General features: G+C 42.3%; 1 protein-coding gene across 1 annotated transcript in view; it reads right to left on the reverse strand.

Annotated features, from left to right (window-relative positions):
- Window positions 1–7,363: 7,363 nt before the first annotated feature.
- The window catches only part of SEL1L (SEL1L adaptor subunit of SYVN1 ubiquitin ligase), a 45,057-nt gene continuing 30,010 nt past the window's right edge, over window positions 7,364–22,410 (reverse strand). The window contains exons 12-21 of the mRNA XM_081135464.1: window positions 21,975–22,043; window positions 20,549–20,626; window positions 19,434–19,496; window positions 17,758–17,845; window positions 17,292–17,440; window positions 16,340–16,505; window positions 15,711–15,785; window positions 14,793–14,965; window positions 13,526–13,654; window positions 7,364–11,479 (exon numbers count right to left, since the gene is read on the reverse strand). Coding sequence (XP_080991590.1) covers window positions 11,270–11,479; window positions 13,526–13,654; window positions 14,793–14,965; window positions 15,711–15,785; window positions 16,340–16,505; window positions 17,292–17,440; window positions 17,758–17,845; window positions 19,434–19,496; window positions 20,549–20,626; window positions 21,975–22,043 — 1,200 coding nt within the window. The 3' untranslated portion in view covers window positions 7,364–11,269. The remainder of the gene's footprint in view (window positions 11,480–13,525; window positions 13,655–14,792; window positions 14,966–15,710; window positions 15,786–16,339; window positions 16,506–17,291; window positions 17,441–17,757; window positions 17,846–19,433; window positions 19,497–20,548; window positions 20,627–21,974; window positions 22,044–22,410) is intronic.

Here is a 22,410-nt window from a genome sequence, read left to right on the forward strand (position 1 = left end):
TGAATAATATTCCTCCGTGTGTGTGTGTGTGTGTGTGTGTGTGTGTGTGTGACATCTTCTTTATCTATTCATCCATCAATGGACACTTAGGGTATTTCCATGTCTTGACTATTGTAAATAATGCTGCAATGAACACGGGGTGGGAATATCTCTTTTTTTCAGCATGTATAATTGTACTTGGTTATATCTCAGTTTCTAAGTTTACTTGTGGGTATGTTAGTGCGTCTGTTGGGTTGTCAGCTGCTCCAGAGGGAAAGACTCGAACCCCTAAGTGAACCCCAGTATTTAACACACTGGGCCCTTGAATGAGTATTGCTGACTGCCTGGGGAAAAAAGTGGTTTAAGAGCATAAAATGAATATTGTGTTTGTAATGAAATCTATTGAGTTTGCCTGCTCAGAATCCTTTCTTTCTCCCCCAACCCACACGGTTTTATGAGGCTGTTAACCAAGTCCGTGTCCCCTGCTTCCCCCCACCCCCCGGCCGGCCTAGAGATCTGAATCTTTATGGAGTGACCGAAGCGCTACTTCTCTCCAGAAGCTGGGCTAACGATTCTAATTAGCTAGACTATTAGAGCTGTGTGGTTCTGAGACCAACCCCACACCTTAATGATAAATTCCTTTTTCATTATTTCCAGAATAAATCTAAAATATAAGGCATTACCTTTACACTGAATTCTCCTTCAATTTGTAAGTTTGATCAAGTTTTCTTAAGCATCAAAGGAACGGAAGACTTCCAATTGCTAAACGTAAAACTAGCTCCTTCTGCTCTGGCCGGTGTGGCTCTGTTGGGCATCATCTGGTGCACAAAACAGATGCAGGTTTGACTGCTGGTCAGGGCACATGCCCAGGTTGCGGGCTCTCCCTGGTGGGGCCCTTGCAGGCGGGTGGATGTTCCTCTCTCCCTCTCCCTCTCTGTCTAAAAGTCATTTTTAAAAAAATCTTAAAAACAAAACAAAAAAACTAGCTCCTTCTCTCTAGAGCATAAAATGACAACCAACAGCTAATTTGATAAAAACTGTCTTTTAAAACTGTTATACTACAATTTGGTCATCTCTAAGGGTTTGGGGCACCAGCAAGAGTTGTTAGGCAAGGACACAGAGAGGCCCTTTGTACAGAAAGTGAACCGGCTTCCAAGTCTGCAGTCCTGGTGTGTGTGTTGGGGGGCACGCTCCCTCCAGAGGCTCCGGGGGACATTCCTTCCTGCCCGGCAGGCCTTCGTTGGCTGTGGCTGAGTCACTCCAAGCCTGCCTCCGTCTTCACTGGGACTGGGACTCTTCCCCTCTTCTGTCTGTGTCAAATCTCCCTCTGCTTCAAAAAACATAAAAATGTCTTGTTGGGGCCACCACTGCACCCAACCCACTACAAGGACTAAAATATTTCAGGTGGCAGAGGACATGTCACTTGTGTGACACAGGCAAGAAAGCCTGTGTACATCTCACGGCTCCCGGGCCGGCCCAGTGCACTTAGGAAGCTCTGGCTGCTTCCAGCGGCTGCAGCGGCTCCACTGTGGGGCGCCCTGGGGGGACCCCCCCACCTTCCCGCCTGTGCAGCCCTTTGGTGCCATCTAGTGGAACTTACGGTGACACACAGTCCTATTTTCAGAGGAAACCATTGAAATGTTTGGCTGTGTGACAGGGCAGGAGATAAATCAACAGCAAAAGGAACTCGGAGCATCTCTGTTACCAACCAGTACAACTCACGGTCCACCCTCGAGAGAAGCAGTGCTGCTCAGAGTAAAAGGGGACCCCCTGGGAGCAAAAGGGGACCGCCTGGGAGCGAAAGGGGACCCCCTGGGAGCGAAAGGGGACAGCCTGGGAGCGAAAGGGGACCGCCTGGGAGTGAAAGGGGACCTCCTGGGAGTAAAAGGGGACCTCCTGGGAGTGAAAGGGGACCTCCTGGGAGTAAAAGGGGACCATCTGGGAGTAAAAGGGGACCGCCTGGGAGTAAAAGGGGACCGCCTGGATGTAAATGAAGACCGCCTGGATGTAAAAGGGGACCCCCTGGGAGTAAAAGGAGACCGCCTGGGTGTAAAAGGGGACCGCCTGGATGTAAAAGGGGACCACCTGGGGGAGGGAAGTAGAATAAAATAGTCACATGTCTCCCTGTCACAAAGTCCCAAGAAAGGAAGAGATGCTGAAAACGCCTCAGTTGTCCGCTTTGAATGGCAGCATTTACTAGGTAAGACCTTTGGGAAAACCTAAGCGAAGTCCCTGACTCTTCCTGGACGGTTTCTCATCACTGCTCCCACGACAGCTCAATCTACCGGATGAACAAAGATATGCGTGGGAAGGCCCATCTCAGGCAACTGCATACTCGCCCAGACGTCCAGCAGCCCTTCCAGGTCCAGCAGCCCTTCCAGGTCCACCTGCGCCCGGGAACCGCCACCTCCATCAGTCCCCCCTTTCCTGGCACAGGGTCTCTCACTAACAAGCCTCCAGGCACTAGAGTGGAATTGCCATGCAGAGGTTGTCTTGGTTTCTTTTCAGCGGTGGCTCATGTACTAGTGTTTCCTGCTTTTTGGTTTGCAAAGGGCTTTGTCACTTCAAGGGGCCCCTCTTTCTGGGTTTCAGCCGTCCCTCTGTGGGGCGAGTCTTCACTCCTGAGCTCTCCATTGGCCATGAAAGCAGCTGCCGGCAGCACTCACTGGCCTCGCCCTCCCCTAAGAGCTGTTTTCTCACAGGGATTTCTCCTGGGGGGTGTGTGTGATATCTTACCCTAGGCGGGAAGTCACACAATAGTAAACCCTGCCAGTATATCTGCATTTAAGCAGGATTTCTCAAGAGCTGACTCTGTGTCTTAACTGCCTTTTATAAATTTCTAAGTCCACCCGCGAATTCAAACATTAATCGAATTGATTTGTGTGTTGGGCCTCATGCCTAGCTCTGGGCACACACTGGTGACTAGCACAGAAATGTCTGTCCTCAAAGGATGTACCACCAGGGAGACCACGATGAAACAAATATTGTGAATAATCAATGATAAGTGCTATCAAGGAAAAATACAGGGGGGAGCATAACACATGGACCTGATCTAATGTGGGAAGGGGAGTGAGACTGGCCAAAGGGTGGGGTGGAGGTGGGGGACCCAGCCGGTTATAATTGACTCTGCATCTGCACAGATGCCTCCTGGAGCTCTACTAGCCTTTTCCACTACTTCAGCTACTTCAGGAAAACGGACATGGGATGTCTCGTGCTACATTTGTAGACAGGTTGGGTTGCTAGCATTTGGAGTTAAATGAGGAGCTCCTACACACTGAACCCAGGAAGAGCTCCTGGAGGCCACTGCTAACGGGAATCCTCGCGGCCGGGCTGGTGCTGGCTCGCGGGCACCCTCCTGGCCCACACTGAGCAGCAGGAGCTGTGCACAGTGAGAAGCCATCTAGAAGCAAAGCAAAGACTGAGGATGTCCACAACTAACGGACTGCTGACTCCCTTCAAAGGCGGCTGACCCTGCGCAGATAAGCGAATCTGTGAGTGGCAGCCCGCGTCCCAGACAGTCACCATCAATTCCTTCCCTCCTGGTGGCCAGCAGATCCTCCTCTGGGAGGTGGGGTCCATTCCTCCACCAGCACCCCTGGAACCTGGGCTGGCCTAAGTAATGTCCTGCCCAGCCAGAGGCAGCGGGAATGATGTTTGGGGCGGCCAGGGCCAGGGCCCAAGGAGCCTGGCTGGAGCGCTCGCTGCGAGGGCTTGTGGCAGCCGCTGAGGCCTCCGCACCCGCAGAGGGCGCTGCTGGCCAGGCAGCTGGCGCCGGGGAGGGAGTGACTGCACGTTCGGAGCCTGGAAGGTGCCCGGCAGGCAAATGTCCAGGCTCCAGCCACCCAGCAGAGGCCCCAGGCGGGGTGGAGCAGGGAAGGGCCACCCTCGGTGTGCTCTGGTGCCTTTCAGGCCTCTGAAGTTGCAAAGCAGCAGCAGATGCCTGCGAGCACTGCTTTAGCGGCTCGTGCTGAAAACAGAACAGGGGTCAGGGGGCCAGAACAAGGTGGGCAGACGTGTACACCGGGCACGCGGTGCATTTTGTCGTCACTCTTTCCTGTTCCCCCACAGCACTGCGCTCACCCCTCCGTTATAAACCTCACTTCTGGCAATATACCCAAAGAAACCCAAAACACAACTTGTAAAGAATGTATGCACCCCTAGGTTCATTGCAGCATCATGGACAATAGCCAAGGTTGGAAGCAACCCAAGCATCCACCAACAGCCGAGTGAATAAAAAAGTGGTACATATAGAGGGTGTCCCCCAAAATGTATACACACACTTTGAATAATTATAAAGGCAGTGTTTATTAACATACATATCATTTTCAAAATTGAGCCATCAGCTGTTAAAGTGTGCATACATTTTTGGGGACCATATATATGTTATATATATAATATATATCTAATATCTATATTAGAATATTACTCAGGCATAAAAAAGAATGAACTCTTATCTTTTGTGATAAAACGGACCTTTTTAACACAAAGGGCTGCTTTACCAGTAACTTATTTGGAGACAAGCATTTTAGGACAGTGGAGCGTGTCATCACCAGGAAGTCCTAAGTGAGAATAGAGTGTCAGTGAGAAAAAAAAGTCAATTCAATTGCTTTTGGCATTCAAGACCTCCAAGGGCTGCCCCACTGGTACAGCCAGTCTTGACACATGTGCAAAGTGACTTGCCCAAGGCCGTCCACTCACCTGAGGACCAGAGCCCCGTCCAGAACTCTTTACCCCCTTACTATGGCATCCTTCCCTTCTTCCTTTGTGTTTCAGGGTCAGTCAGTAGGGTCAGGACTGATCACTATTCTCGTACACAAAGGGATTGGGCAGCTCAGGAGAGGCAGTGGGAGAACCTGTGAAAATGCAAGACCCACCTGTAGGCCGCGGAGGTTGTGTGTAGACCTTTCCCTTAAGCACCTATCCCACGTGCCATCATGACTCTTGCACTGGGATGGTCACCCAGCTAAAAAGCCCCTTTCATTAGTGGTTTTAGGTCTAATATAACCTATGCAATTTCACTTTTCTGTAGTTCAGGTTCATGGTTTTATCCCAGTTCACAGGCCTTTCTTGTTTCACTGGTCTACGGCATAAACGTGTCCTGTTCCTAACTAACTTGACTGTGTTGGGTGAGAAATAGTAGTTTCTTCTTTGGTTTAGTGAACATGGGGTACACAATGTCTCAATTAAGTAAGTTATGCAGTTTTAATTATTTTTAAGTCTCAAATGAGTGATGAAATATAGATACCAATCAAGCAAACTTCAGGCTTCTTCAATTCCTTCTTTTGTTTCCTTCGAAATAGTAAAGGCTGCCATTCACAGCTCCAGTGTGGACAGTTCCACTTAGCGGCATTTCTCTCTTCTAGAGTCAAAATAGGGTCCGCAGGAAAATAGTGCGTGGCTCTCACCTCTCTGTCCTGGCAGTACATTTCCATGCATTGCGTAAGATGTCATCAGCCAAAGAACGTCGTCCAAATAATATGCAAAAGACGACAGATGTGCAGGCTGGAAAAATTCAAGTACATTTTTTACTGGTGATAAGGGGAACAAGGCCAGCTGGGGCCTTCCCTCTTCCTCCCCCTCCTCCCTGTACAACCAGGACTCGTTTCTACTCATTTCAAAAGATTTCATTTAGAGCCAAAAAAGTCAATTCATCAAACTTCCCTAAGAAAAAACAAATGACAGGCAAGGGGGTGGGGGAGATTGGGGAAACCCAGATGTGCAAATTCTGAAACTCGCAGCTGTGCGTCCACACCTGGGTACAGCTGTTTCCAAGAATGGCGGTTTCTGTTGTTCACCTTTAAATCTGGAACCGGGCAAAACTGTGACTCAGTCTTTATCTTCGAAGTTAGAATCCTTGCTTAGGATACCTGAATCTCATACCCAGTACTTACAAGATTTAGGAGAAATTCTTTTGAATCCTGACAGGCTAGTTAATGGAGTTTTATGGGAGGTAGAGAGAAGGTAGGAGGACACTGGATTGAGCAACAACTGAAAATATTTATATGAATTTCTGAGGTCAATGAACTCACCACATTCTACTCAACTTACATGAGAAAATAATTATGTGGGATTTAATACACAACTCAAGATTAACACTAGGTCATGTTAAAAAGAAGTTAATCCAGGCAAAAAGTATTTGGCCACCAGGAAAAGTCAGTTTTGCTCAGAATGTGATACTAACAAAACAAAACAAAAATTACAAGGCTGGTAGGACTTTCAGGATCCAATCATAAGGTTGTTTAACCTGATGGCTTCCACAGTAGCGGCATAAATGATATGGGAGGAAACATACAAGACCCATCACAGCTGCACTTCCTGTTGAACTGGAAGATTCTAAAGCTTGTTTTATTTTTACTTGACTATTCAAGTATTTGGAAAATGTCCAGAAAGCAAAAAAATCTTTTTTCCTGTCCCCACCCACACCAGTTTCTACTACAGAAATTACTTCTAATTTTTTACTTGCATTTATCCATTTATTTGCTATAACATAGTATAAGCAAATTTCAAGGCTAGTAAAACCAATCAAAATTAGTGTCATAAAGGGTTTAAGGAGAGAGGCTGTTTCTCATCAAGTCACGTCCAATGAAGACAGAGGACTCATTTTAATGACTTGTCAGAAAGGGGCTCAGTGGTAAACAGGCATCACACGCAACGGCAGGTTGAAGAGCAAACTGCTGATGTGAAGGATCTGACTTCCCCACAGCTTTTATTTTAGCCAAGGTCAGTCGAGGACATCTGGGGTGTCCGGTTGTGCTCCCAGAAGTAAAATTTGAGATCTAATTTCTCGCTTGCCACAATCTGCATCATCAGACTTTATATCTAACAATCCGATGTTTCTAAGCTGGAACAGTTTAGCTCAATTTCCTCTTGAGTTAGCTGCTGGGAAGTCAGGGCCAGATTTGCAAGCCTACTTCTAACATGCATTTTGTGTACAGAGTGCACTCCTGTTTTAATATTTTTTTGTTTCCCCTTTATTTAGACCACATGGCTTATTCTACATAAATTTTACCTTTGCATTACATGTGGCTCTGTAAACCCTCTTAAAACTTTCTGGGTCAAGGTAATGCATAAACCAACCTGAGATACATTTTGCTGTTATCGGGATTAAAGTGGATCACGCCTACTATGTACCATAGGCTGGTTCAAGTCAAAGATCTGAGATTTAAAAAATGGGAACATTTCTTAGCAAATTCATATTCTCCCTAGGGTAAGACTCAACTTACAGAAACCTGAACTGCAAGAATTAAAAGGAAAGATGGGTTCAAAGTTCCCCAAAAAAATGTTTCCAGAGGCTTCTGAAATTCCCAAGAGGTTCATTAAAAACAGAACCACTCATGTTTAGAGCACAGTCTGACTTGGCCGTGGTACAGTACAGCACACAGGGTAACCAGAGGTGGAGTCTTTATTTCACAAGGTTCAAGATACAGTACAAAACGAATCTGTACATCTCTCTATTAACAGGGTTTGTTTACACAATTATATTACACTTCACCAGCCTTTATACTGTATTTAATTAAATACAAAATAAATTTACAAAAAAGTCTACCATGGTGTTCCTCCCAATGTCAGCTTATGGTCTTTCAAAACTTTTCCTGAATATTGATAGTGGTTACACCTTGATCATATCGACACTGATTTCTTTGAATCAAAGAGAACAGTGCCAGCTTGCTCGTCGATCCAAGTAGGAAAATAGCACATGTGAGATGTCTCCTTGCACGTAATAACCAAGACGCCCTTCTCATGCAAACAACATCAGATTTTTACTTGTGCAAATAGTCACTTTAAAATACAAATCATTTTTATTTGGGACATTTTAAATTTTCTTGAAATATCAAGTGGAAGGAGAAATTTAGTTTCTTTTTGATGACTGCTACACATTAAAAATTAGGTAGTGCCTCAGATCACATGGTATTCAGAAATTTTTTATTTTCATTTATATTTGAGAGCAATGGCTGATAAAAAACATCTTCATGAAAATAGAAGTTTCTTTTGCTTTATTTCTTGCACACCTCTAGTCATAATATTGTGCAACATGTATTAAGTTCACTTTCAAAACAAATACGAGATGTCACTGGGGCAAATGTAGTCCACGTTGCCCTTCCTGGCAGGTAAAGGGTCTGCTCTACTGGAAGCATTTTATTTTCAAATGTGGATGTGAAATGTCAGTCCAAACCTCTATACAGGAAGTGTTTTGCAGATGTAGCCAGACAATGATACACATGCTACACACAGAGGAGTTGTGGTCTTCATTTACAGGCCTGCATGCACACCTCCAACATACTGGCCCGAAGAACAAACATGAGGAGCCAAGGAAGAAAAAAACAAAGCAAGGAAAAAATCCTGTACGGAATACTTGTTTCCTGGAGGTAACGGCAGCCCTTTAATTAAATAAAGCATCAGATCACTGCCAGATCACACGTGAAAGCTTTTACAACTTCCCAATGGTACGGAGATAAAACAGCTCAGCAGTAAAACTCTCACAAATTAACCTTATGTGCACAAGGGTAACACACCGTCAAGAGTATTAAGATTAATACACGTTAATCTCATTTAAGTGTTAATAACAAACTTTGAAAAAGGAGTTTTGAATTACTTCTTCTGTGCCTTTGAATAATAACCAAGAATAAGATACACCTCACTAAGAAATTAGAAATGAAAACTTCAAACACAAAAAGAAAAAAGCAAACCCAAACACCAATGCTACCTTCGCACCACAAAATGGAAGCAAAACGGAGTCTCAAGACTCTGAAACAGTCGAGTGAACCACCACCAAACGCACGAGCGAGTGCGAGCTAAGCGGACAGACTAGAAACGGGACGGGAGAGAGGGGCTACCGCGGAGAAATGAAGCCTCGCTCCGTCTGCTAACTCTAAATGCTACCATTAGAACTCCTGAATCCTGGAGTTAGTTTCATGTCACTGACATTAACTAGCTTTAGTTACTGTCATTTTATTCAAATGGATGCCATTTGATTAGGTTAAAGATTGAGTATTATTTTAGGAGAAACACCAAACCAGTTCCTATTGGCTTGGGTACGGGGAGAAGGGAGCAGAGTATTCTGAGATAGTCATAAGGACTGATGACACGAAGCCATAAGAACTAAGTTCTTTTAAATACACTGTTCGAATTTCCAGCAGCAAAAGAGGGTAAAACAGGAAGTGGAAAAAAGTTAAGAAAGGGATATTTGAAATATTAATAATAAAAGGACAGGGCAAGTGGTAAACTGACTGCCCTTTCCCATCTAGCTTTCGGGAGTAGTTAGTGCACACTGTTGTATGACATGCTTTTTCAAAGGATTGATGGAGGTAAGTAAAGATAGAGAGAAAAATGCTGCTAAAGGAGAAATTAGGTGGATGGCAGAGGGGAAAAATGGAAGTTTGGTCGTCTCAGAGGTTTTTAAACTTTAAATCAATGAAAACCGTTCCTTTGAAAGGAAGTGTGGGTCATACTGACTCTGCAGAGTGGGGGGGAGGCAGTAGAGGAGCCCACAGATCCCATCCACTGCACTCGAATCTCTAAGTGTAAGAGATCCAACAAGTCGTGATATTCACAAGAGCTGCCCAAAATGGCACTATACTTCTTGAGGGTAACATTTCCCACCTTTCAGATATGCTTTTAGACACAGGGTTCTCGCTGTGACCACCTCTTCAAAGTTGAAGGCGATTATCTGGGAGGAAAGATTGCTTACCAGCTTTCTCCTAATACTCTAAACAAAAAAAGCACACAGCTTCACATTTAAAGCCCTCATGTTCATTACAGACTAAATCTGTTCTAAATACAATCCCAACTTCAAGAAGCAAAGTCTTACCACTCTACAGGTAATAAACTCTTCAGGTTTTCTGGCAGATGAGAGGTTGTGGAAAGAGAGTATAAAGGTTAAGATAAACAGACTGAGGTCAGTGGGCCTAGAAAGTTTGCTTAGGTATAAACGTAGCCTCAGATATAGGCTGGTGAACACCACCATGTGACAATGGGAAGAAATACAAATTTCCATTTAATTTTTTCATTTGTAGGCTATGTGAAGTTCTCAAGTTTTCTTCGTTGGAATTTTCCATACAATTTAACCAGACAATTCTCAAGTGGAATAGCCTTGATTTTCCTCGTGTCCACAGTGGGAGGGTGGGGAATAGGAGAGCTAAGCAAGAAAGAGGCTCTTTCTATTGGAACGTACAACTGCAGAAGTGAAAATCTACCTGAGCAGTGCGAACAGGCTTTGGCTTTCCTCAACCACTGAGTCTCATGCGTCCTAGATTCCCTGTCTCAGTTTTAGTATTATCATGGTAGTCACTGTATGCCACATCCGGCAACAACATTTCATACTTAAAGAATTCAGGAGGATGATCTGTTCCTTTGCAATAAGAAATGCAAACTAAATAAACCCTGGGAACAAATGCGTCAACTTTGGGGGAAGAATCTCTATGACCCTGGTACCCCAAGCAGAGTCCTATAATACTGCTTTCTAATTTCTCCCATTTAGTCCATCCTCTGGCTTCCAGATCAAAGCTCTGTATACTCAAAACAAACAAGCAAATTACATTAAGTGGGTGGGGCAAATGCACGTGTTAGCTCAAGGACTCGGTTGACAATGTTTTATAGACATTCCATTCCAAAGAAATGCAGCTCACACACAACTCTAACAAGGCCTTTCGGTCTTTGAAGGAGAGAAGTGTGGTATAAAGTATGACAATCACCAGCATTCAGAAACCTCCCTTCCTTCCCTTTTAAAATAACAAGTGTGCTAAAAATGTATACTTGCATGTGGATTGGTGAAAGTTTCTCCTATGGCCGTTCCGAAACACATTGAAGACTTGTTTTGTTTTGATTTTTACCTAAAAAGCAAGTTCTGTTTCCAGACTTTCAAACATTTTAAGGTTAAACTTGCGATTAACTGGGTTTTCCTTTTCACAGGGATCAGTTTTTAGTGTCAATGCACAAGACGTTAAAGATGGTTGATTGGAGAACTGATGCACACTGAGAATGACTGGAAGGACCCAAGAAAGATTGGATACAGTAGACATTACTTAGAGTGTCTCACATATGTTTCCAGAACAAACAAAAAAAGGAAAGCCACTGAGAGTTGTTATTCCAAACGGCACTGAAATTAACTCAGTTTAGGTAAGAGTCACTTATCCCTGAAAATAAAGGCATCAGATTCTAAGCAGCTTTAGGAATTCAACCTTCCTTGTGCCTCTTCCAGGAGGTGGCCACGGAGCCAAAGTCCCAAATCAGACGCCGGCGTTGACGCAAACGATTCCCTTGGTTGTCACTGACCGAGGCTGGGCACGTGCTGTTACTGTGGCGGTGGCTGCTCTGGGGGCACGTCCTGCGGTGGCGGTGCCGGCCGGGGCCCCGGCGGCCTGGCTGCAGGCATGTCCTGGTGCTGCCTCTGCCTGTACGCTATCACTGTTCCCAGCAGCAATGCAATGATAGTCATGAGGTAAAGGTCCCACTCAGGTCCCAAAAGCTGGTCCATATCAAGCTGGGTGAATATATCTCGAATCTTAAGGGAATGACATAAAAATCATTATGGTCACTAAAGTGTCAGAGAAGGAATCAGGAAAATTACATCACAAGTCAGAGATAAATACAGAACTGATTAAAATAATGGGCTTTAGGGACATTTTACAATGTGTTTTTTTTTTTAAAAGGTTTTAAGAACCTTGAACTGAAACTCAAAAAATAATGTGTCTTAGGAACTGAGCTATTATTTTATAACAGTTGATTATAGGAAGCATCTTTCCATCGGCAATCTAACGCACTCATTCCCAACCATTTTTCATGGGAAATACCTGAAAGGAACACTGGGGACAATGGAGGCTCAAGGAGAAAAGTCAGTGTCTTGGCACACCTGTAACCTATGTGTAGTAATGCACATCAGCTAAAGCTCTGTGCTAATGACAGAGAGGCTACTTTATCACTTCTCTCATGTACCTGAAGATGGCAGAGCTCAAATGTTTAATAGAGGAATGAATAATACTTTTTAGTTAGGATTTAACTAAATATCTAACACCTCTATGATATTTTAATGGTTATAGTGTCACTTAAGTGATTCTGTTATTTTCTGACTGCCATTTATTCACAAAGTAAACATGGGGTATAATGCTTGTATTTAAATAAAACTATATTTAAAAGGTCCCCATAATACACACACACACACATATGTATATATATATATGTAGGTAGGTACAGCACTACATTTTTCTGGAAAGAAATTATAAGAAACTATTAACTGTGTTTCCTGGGCAGGGAACAGTGATGGCAGATTTCATGTTTCTCTATTTGACTTTCTTGCCATCAACACTTACTACTTCTTTTTAAGTTAGAATATCTACATGGTAGGATTATGGGGCACTTTATTGTCTTTATATTTCTGTCTTAATAAAAACAATAAAGATATAATGTCCTTGTTTTGCATGACCAACTCCTAGACTGTCAATAGTCCATCAGTCTTAAACGTTGTGAGACAGGATCTGGAGCAGCACTGACAGAGAAAGAGCATGTTGCCACACTGGGAGCTCTTAATTGGAGGAACGAAGATCCTTTCAATTAGCAGGGGGTACAGCATGCCCTGGCTCATGCTATCACACAATTATAAACTTGCCATTACTAACGCATAAGCTATCGGGAGGACAGAGCCCAACGTCTCCAGTCCTCTGGAGCCCTGTATGCGGAGGCCCCCAGCCGCACAGGCTAGGGCTGCGAGACGGGGAAGTCAGCTTTCGCTTTACAGACGCAGGAGCGGCATGGACTGCATTTACATCTGCGTAGCCTAGGAGGGAACGCGTTCTGGAATCCGGTGCTGAGAGAGGGTACATGGGTCCTGAAAGCTGTTAACTAAAGGTTGCAACATCTCCTTCTCTCATCCGGAGTGAATTCGAGTTAAATAGCCCTTGTTTCTGCATACATTTTAAGACTTTCAGAGTCAAATGCTGCACTAGTTAATCCAGTAAGAGGAGCTATAGGTATTGGAAACAAAATGTACAGCTGGAGAACCCAAGAGCACCTACATCTAAGTACTGTTAACTAGTCGGTAGTTCTGAAGAGAATGGCTAACCCATCTCCTACCTAGGTTCTACCTTTAGCTTATTTAAATAGCTCAAGGTATTTTTAGGGAATGAAATCCTGGTGGCAGTTTCACCATGTTTCGCCCTCACAAGAATGTGAAGCACAACAGCTTGGGCAGGTTCTCAGGTTCTACTACTTTTCTAAACTCCCTTTTTAAGGGAGGTCTGAGGCACTGCGAGGCAGAGTTTCAGATTGCCACGAGGTAGTTTCAGTCTTCCCCAAACCACAAAACATTTGCATCAATGCAAAATACTTTGGCACTAGGAACCACTGGTCAAATGCCACCTGAGAACTGTTAACTGCTTTGTGGCTATGTTCACCCCTGGCCTGAGAAGGTCTGCAAATACTTCACCTGGGGAAAGAAGGGAAGAGCCCTGGCACTTGCAGGACACTCCTCCCCTCTCCCACAACATTTAAAATGCAAGCTTCCGAATGAGCTTACATCATTTGTATTTAACTGAAAGAGGCATAGGCCACTTACATTTGTTTCTCGTATGTACTGCAAGAAATAGACGACACCCAATTTGCAGAGTGCTAGGAAGACTGGTACTTGTGCATCTGGGCTGGCCTCGGCTGCCATGTCATAAAAACGTTTTGCAAGGTGAATATCCTATAAGATAGGAGATAAACCAAAATTCATTTCTTGTTAAAATAAGAATAACTGCTTTTCAGTTTATACATTGGAAAAATTTATTTTGCCTTTCAAGTTTCATTTTAAAATTTCCCTCACCTAAAGAAGAAAACCCATGTTTTAACTGGGTAATAGTTCTTTAATAACCTAACTGCTTAATTTGGAAAAATTTAACTGAAAAATGTTAAGTCTTCACTCATGCTCCCCCAATCTGACATCCACTTGCTGTGTAGACTTTCTGAGTTAAATGCTACACAGTCTTACATCTACACATAACTCTGTTAACCTGGGCCATTCCCAGGGGTGATCTGTAAGTCGCAAGTAAATTTTTTCCTACTTAAAACCAGTCAATTCTGGGTTTCAGTTTGTAGCAATGACCTTCAAACTGGAGTAGACATACTCAAAATTTCCCAATGGACACTGTTAAGAGATTTGAATCCTGTGTTTCCCTGTCTGAAACATATTTCTGTGAAGGGAGCAGAGCGGGGGACTGGGTGAAAAAGGTGAAAGGATTAAGAAGTACAGATTGGCAGTTATAAAATAGTCATGGGGATGTAAAGTACAGCATAGGAAATATAGCCAATAATACTGTAATAACATGTGTGGTGCCAGGTGGGTACTGGAAATACCCAGGAAAACAGCTTGTAAACTATGTGATTGTCTAACCACTATGCTGTACACCTGAAACTAATACAAAATAATATTGAATGTAAACTGTAAGTGATAAAAAAAAGTTAAAAAAGAATCAGAAATAAGTTTATCAATAGCAATCATCTTGATTCATTTCAAAGTAATTTAGAAACAACAGACTTTGTCCCATTGTCAGTAGACAGTTTCTCAAACGAGGAGTTACCAACAGAGGCTGCAGTGCATTTCTGTTTTCATGAATCTGTTTTTGGCTTAATATCCTTAATATAACAGCATGGAAATCAATATGTATGTGTGCTGGAAGATGAGAGAATGCGAGGGTAGTCTTTTGAAATATTACAAAACTATCTCATAACTTAGTATCTAAAATCTAAAATCTGAGTACATTCCAAAGGAAGCCTATTTTCTATAAAAATGGAACAAACCACAACTTATGTTATTCAACCATTTACTCTGAAGCCACGCTCACCTGTTTAATGCCCAGTCCTTTCTCATGCATATATCCCAGATTAAACATAGCTTGTGCACTGTGTTGCTGCTCAGACGCGAGGCGATAATGAATAAATGCAGTCTCGTAATCTACGTCGGTGCCGAAGCCATAGAAATGGTAGTCTCCAAGCTTGATTCTAGCCACCGTGTACCCTTAAACAAGAGTTAAGTGCAAAAGTGCCAATAAGTAAAGTGTTTAAAACAGGCCACACTGTTCTTTCTCTTCCTGTTAACATGCTTACATAAAACAGAATTTTAATTTGTAGTAAACAAACTTTACAAGTCCTTCAGCCAAGCTATAAATTCAGTAAAAATTTAACTAGAAGTACTGCTCTTCTGAAGAAGGCTCTGTAATAGGGAGAGGTAAAACAAGGTAGGTGGTACCCCCTAGGTCTCCAGTAATACTCTTTAAATGATCATGCTCTATTCTGTGATGCCATTTACATCCTAAAGTAGTTTAACTGGGCCACTGCTTATGCTTGGAGAAGGGGTGATAGGCACACAATTGGAAAGTAGTGTGCGTGAGGAAGAAATAAACACAAAACGGTGGAGAAAGGGTATAATCTTTAGGGTTTTAGACTAATATTCGATTCTATATTCTATTTAATTCTCATTTACACGATATACTGGGCTCAAATGAAAATCCAGACAGTGAACCGTAGCATGACATAAATGTCCAGTACAAGCACCTTGCAATTCAGTTTAGAAACCCTGGGACTAGAACTTCCAGTATAAGAATAAATACTAATCACGATGCAGACAAGTTAAGCAATAATCTCTCTGCTTAATTTTAAGGCGATGAATGACAGGATTTAATTTTTATGGGAGATTAAATAAAACCCAGAAAATAAAGAGAGGTCCCCAGTTGAACGCTTATCCTTTAATATGAACCACTCACCTTGAGAGGCGGCCCTGTTCCAGTGCAGCAAAGCTCTGGGGTACGTTTCATTCTCACCTACAATGGTTGCTTCTCCTACAGGGAAAGGGGTAATACAAACCAAGCACTGAAGGAAAGGCACTAGACTTTTAGGTCTCATTTGGAAACTAGGGTGAATATGTGCAGTAGAATTTAAATAAGAATTGGGATATAACAAATATTAAATGGAACAAATATTGTATTAAAATCAAATATTAGAATAAAATACTGAGTTCAAAGGAATCACTGCATTTAGGACAACACTGTGCCCTGAAACATGTTTTATCCACAGCACCAATAATGAGACTGACTACTGAACCACTCTGGGATCTACATCCTGCTGGAGAAACAATGTTTTGTATCTAGTGTATTGTGAAAACGTATTTGCTGAAAGCACTCAATTTTATGATGGATGTCAAGTCGATTTCTACTGTCAACTCTATAAAACTAACTTGGATGGCTTAGAGATCTGAGGAAAAATAACTTCAGCATGGGTGGCAAGTTCTGTTTACAGCAACAAAGAGGTTTCTTTGTGGTTTTTCTTTTTAAACAGGTAACCTGATGCGAACTCTTGCATTCTGAACCTGAGGCGGGACTTGGGTGAAACTTACTCTGGTCGAGAATGAAGGCTGCGTTACTCTGTGCCACTTCATAGCCTTGTTCGGCCAGCAGGAGGTACTGGATCACTGCGGCGTTGTAATCGCCATCTTTATAGCTGTTATAGGCAGTCATAAGCCTCTCGGACCAACGGCCCCGTTCACATACATTCTTAAACAACTGTGAGAACAGAAAAGAAAAAAAATCAATAAAAGAGTAAGAAAGATATGCCAGAAAGTCACTTTTCACATTGGCCACAAGTGAGTGTTAAGCGTGCTCTTTGAAAGTCTGGAAATTTTATTAAATATTTATAAAAGTCTGGGATATATATTTGAAGCTCTCACTTAATCTTTAGAATAGGTTTATACAAATAACAGCAAACAATTATACGCCATTTACACTGGCCAGATGGCCAGTCACTGTTCTCGTGATTTATATATAGTACATATGTTAATTCACTTAACCCTCCCATGAAGTCCACAAGGGAGCACTCTAGCAGGTGAGTCCTATTAACAGCCCCATTTTACAAGTGAGGAAACTGAAGCATAGAGAGGTTTAGAAACTTTGTAAGCATGTATCAGTGTCACTCTAAAGTGCCAGTTATTAGAGCACTAAGGACGAAAAGTTCCAATTAGGCAATATTAGCGCTCCTCTTCGCAACATTCATTTAGCATCCAAGCCTACATTTTTTTGACATTATGTCTCAGATAGCGTCTTATGCTCTAGAGAGACAGCAGACATAGTATCTGCCCTTATTAATAATGATTCTAGTTGGGAGGGACAAATGAAATAAATGTGATGGTCACACACAGACCCCCAGAGACTTCCCTCAGTACACCAATGCTAGTAGGCTGAGTCTGTTTCTACTATAGAAGAAACTGCACACAGAAAACCAGATTAAAGTGGCAGACTTTCCTACTGGGCGAACAAAATTTCCTGCACAGAAGTTGGTAGAACAGCCCTTACCTCCACTGCATTGTGGCACGATCGCATCACACCGGTGCCACTGGCGTGCATCTGTGCCAGGTTATAGAAAGCCAAGATATGGCCTCCCTGAGAAGCCAAGTTAAAATACTTCAAGGCCTGTTTATAATCCCTCTTGACTCCAATGCCATCTGTAAGGAAAATCACACGAAAGGTCAAAAATAGTCTCAAATAAGATTTAGCTGAAGCATCAGAGAAGTAAAGGAGTAAAAGAAAAGAAAATTCAGAATTCTTACTTAGGAAAAATGTAAATCCTATTAATACAGATCTGTACATTAATACATATTAATATAATTCACAATAAAAAGCAAGATGCACAAATCATTGAACTGGGAGAACATTAATCAGCCAGTATTCCATAGTTCTCATTTCCCCATCACAGTGACGTGAAGTGGAAATGAGTAATTTAGATCTTGGTGTATTCATCATTAATCCCACAGTTACTTACTATAATACATAGAGCCAAGCTGGAGTTGCCCATCCACCCAACCTTGCTCAGCAGCTTTCTGGAAGTACTTCAGTGCCAGATCATAATTCTGTAAAAAAAAGATTATCTCATCACATGTTCACATGAAGAGAAAGCTCAAAAGGCTGAAGTACTCAAAAGTCAGGAGATTCATTCATTAAAAAGAATTAATAGCCTGGCTGGGCATGGCTCAGCGGTTGAGCATCAACCTAGGATCCAGGCCATCAGGGTTCGATTCCCGGTCAGGGCACATGCCGGGGTGCAGACTCGATCCCCAGTCGGGGGCATGCGAGGGCAGCCTATCAATGACTCTCTCGTCATTGATGTTTCTATCTCTCTCGCCCTCTCCTTTCCTCTCTCTGAAATCAATATATATATATATGTATATATATATATATATATATATGAATTAATAAAGCACACAATATAATTCTCGAAGAGCCATTAAAAGAAACACCTTTTAATTTTTATAACAGATAATAACATACTTGAAGTCATAGGGGGATTAATATTTATGACTGAAGAACAGGAAATCGAGTTTTTGTGGAACAATTTGCATGTTCGCTCTCAGAAAGCACAACCACCACCAATGGAACACAAGGACGGTGTACGCAACAGTCATATATTTTCTATTAATCAACCAGTCCCTCTGAAACCCCAACTCTCCCAATAGTAAACAAGAGTAATTATTTGCTCCTTATGTGTTTCTTCCCTGCGTTATAGTGAACACTACAGGATTATTAAATTTCAAATATCATCTGTATATGCAGAGAAAAGTTGAAACAAAGATCACTACTGAATTTTAGTATCCTCAAATGACTAGAAGGAATCAAAATGAGACATTACTGACTCTTGTGCTGGGGAATGCCTAGAGAATCCCAAGCCTAGCTCTTAGTTTCAGGCCCAAATGAAAAGAACATATTGCTTAGAGATACCCTACAGAAAAGAGAGGAAAGCAAGGAGAATTCAGGGCATCCATGTGAGGAAGCAGCACAGAAGAATGAGAACAACGGTCCACGCAAACCAAGAGAGCCTGCAGAACTCCAGGGAAGAGAGCATTCGAGCAACATAAAACCAAACAATGTCAGCCGGAGCTGACACTCAGGAGGTTTCTGGTTACCTATACAGAGCAGTTACATGAGGCAGAAGCCTGACTGCTTCAGCTAGAGTGAGGGCAGCAGCTCGTATAGCTGATTCTTTGGAGGAACTTGGCTGTGCAGTGAAGGGCCGCAGAGAAGAGAGGTGGCAGGTAGAAGGGCAAAGGGTAGACCAGGAAAAGGGAAGACCAGAAAGCTTCCCTGTTCCTAAATGGGAGTGACCTGAGCATTTTCTTGGACTTGAGAGAAGTACAAGGGAGATGTTTCAGTCTTGGAGAGACGGAAGAGTGGGCAGGGTAGAGAGCATCGGTGGAAGGATGAGAAACAGCTTCACACTTTCAGGAGAAGGTGCCAGAGACAGAGCCATCCTAACAAGGCAGTTGGTATGGCGAGTACAGGGTGAGGGGTGGTAGGGAACCAGGCTCAGGGCAACAGGAAGAAGTTCAGGTTTGGTTATAATGAAATGGCCTGCCTAGGCTGACGGGAAGCTGGTTAAGGACTACTTCCCTACCTCATCAGCTGCCTACTTGTTAAACTCAGAATGTCAGATGGGAAACTTACAACTTGAACTCCTCTCCCATAGAGGTAAGCCATTCCGAGCCCACTCTGTCCAACTGGGTTGCCCTGCAAACCAGAGACAAAAGAGTGAAAGAATTCATTACAAAGTAGGCAAGACTAAATGCCTGCGAAGAAATAATTTACAAGCATATTCAAAACATGCCTTAGCACTTTTCAATTCAAAACAAAATTTTCTCCTTCCCAGCGGGCTAAACATAACACTGACTTTTAGATATTTGGGGGCTTTCAATAATTTGCTGAAAAGAGTAAATAATAAATTCATTTAGAATTAAATTTTGGTGACTTACCTTATGACCGTCTGTTCCATGCATTTATGATATAAAACATAACTAACGTTATCTCATCTTTTAAGGACTAAAGAGCAGGTCACTTTTTTTCGGTAGTTTTTTTTATTATTACCCTCCCTTCCCAATAAAAAAGGAAGATGCCATGGGGCAGAGTCAACCACCATGTAATAACAGCAATACTGAGGTCAGGAGACAAGGATATGCTTAAGATTATTGGAGTGTCGCAAACCAAAGATGATTGTTTTGAGACTTAAAAGAGAAAAACCTAGAATTCACCTAAAGTCAGGGGAACAGAAGACATCTTCAAAAAAGTGGCACAGCATTCCTTTGGGAAATACTCAACTGACACTTAGAACTACAGTAAGAGGTAGTTGGCAAAGAGATAAGTGTACATACTGGAGGCGTATAGGGTCTTACGTATTCATAGGTCTATTTCTTTGCACCAGAGAAAGCCTAAAATATGTGCTGTGATTATCAAAAGTACCCAACTGTGTAAGTATTAAACCTCAAGTTACAACACAGATAAGGTAAATTATGTAACTATCAATTCCATTACTAAAATCACATTTCCCTGATCAGGAAATTTCTCAAAATTTTGAGAGACTTAATATACAATAATCTGATCCCTAAAAAAAAACCTGTTTATTGGGAAGATTTCTCCTAGTCAATTCATTCACATGAATCCTGCTTACATAACTGCTTTCAGTAATCTATGGCACGACGGTGATATTAGCCCTTTAACATACATATTTACTATTCAGAATAATGGTAACACAGCACACATTGAATGCACTGAGCCCCAGGTCTTACCATGTCAGCCGCTTTCTTAAAGTAGTGAAGCGCTGTCTCATTGCTCTGGGGCACAGTATCACTTCCCTCTGAGTACATCTGGAAGGCAGACACCAATATTAAGAGCAGTAACCCTTTCTCCAAGTTCAGTTTTCTCCTTTCTTGTCTCATTCTGGTTTATTAGACCTCAAGAAATCTTTCAACAAAATTAAAAATTCCCCATAGGATATTTTAGAATTAAAAGCAAAACCTTAAAAGTAGACATTTTTTTACATTAGTACACATTCTATGACATATCAAATGTATGACTTACCTATAAACATAAATGTATAAAATCAGTTTATAGATCAATCTCAGGAGAAGAAATCTTTAACCCCCAGAGGAATCTTTTTTCTCACTCTATCCCAAGGCAGTTAAATGGGTGGGCAAGTTGCTTGGGATCAGTGATTAAACGAGGAAAGGAGAGTTGTCAGCAATATGTTTTCCTTCCCCGTCTACCACTACTTTCCCTGGGCTGAGATCAAGGGTAGTCAAAGTTCAGGAAAAGAAATAACTAAATGGTTATTTTAAAAGGTTTCAAGGACCAAATGGTTAAGTCTCAGGTATAGAACATGATGAAAGGCAAAGAGAAAGAACAGAACGACTGATACTGTTTTTATCCATGTACGCATTAACGACAAAGGACATCATTTTTGAGATAAGGCTAGTTAGTAATTAGAGCAAAAATGGAAAGAGCTCAAATGAAAAGTTCTTAAATGCTTAACAAGAGTAGTGAGGAACACCACCACTGTCTCAGGCCCCAATTAACTAATTGTGATCATGTAGCAAATACTGATTAGATTTTTCTATTTGGAAAAACCTTTGAGGTATGTTCTATCTGAGCCTAACCTTAGGATTTGGTTATAGATGAAAATACTGATTGGCTTACACTAGAAGAGCTTTCACAGTAATGAAAATGGAAGTTATGAGACTGCACCATGACATATGGAATCTATTCATTAAGTCTCTAGGCTTAAATGTTCTCTTGAGAAAAGGACCGCACTGGCAGGTGGGTGATGGCTCTCCCGTTTACGACAATGAAAAGGCCTGCAGACAAATTCCAGCTAAATCTAATTGCCTCTACTCAGCATGGAAGTTAAGAGGCAATTATGACAGACTAGCAAGAAACTGCACAAGGTGAATTCCTCGTTATTATGTGTAACACATGAAAAGCAGGAGCTTGGATAGTGGAAGCTCATTTCAGTGGAGAATATACTGATGAGCAAATGCTATGTTACCTTTAAGTCACCTAGGAAACTGCCTCAGAATGGCAATGCCTTAAGACAAGAGACAGTAACCTGGCACTGGAGATTTTATTTCCAGTTTGTTTTTGGTAAACTGTAGATCTTGGGGATACAATATGTACTCACTCTGCAAACACCTCTTGCTATTACGCAATGTACAGTACCTTTCCCAAGAAGGCCATAGCATGTGAGTTGCCAGCATTAGCTGCTAGACTGAAGTAGTCAAACGCTCTCTGCGAGGAAAGAATTTATTAAAATAATTAGTTTTTAACAGAATCTGCCCTTGGCTTTTAACCAAAATAATTATTTCAGAACATTAAAAAATCTTGTTATGTGGCTGAATCTCAGCCTAAGTCAATGGCAACATGATACCTATTGGTTGCTCTCAGATACCGTCCCCCCCGCCCCCCCGTTCCCTCTCATATCCAATTCATCACTAAGTCCTGTCACCACCAACTACATCCTGAATCCACCTATTATCCTCCGTGACTGTAATTCTGGTCTACGTTACGTCATCTCTCACTTGAACTTCTAAAACACTCTCCGCCCTGCCATCTCTCTGCCTTTTATTCTGGGGTTACCCAAAGCGGCTGTTCTTAA

The sequence above is a fragment of the Miniopterus schreibersii genome (assembly GCF_964146895.1).
Source record: "Miniopterus schreibersii genome assembly, chromosome: 1".
Taxonomy (NCBI): domain Eukaryota; kingdom Metazoa; phylum Chordata; class Mammalia; order Chiroptera; family Miniopteridae; genus Miniopterus; species Miniopterus schreibersii.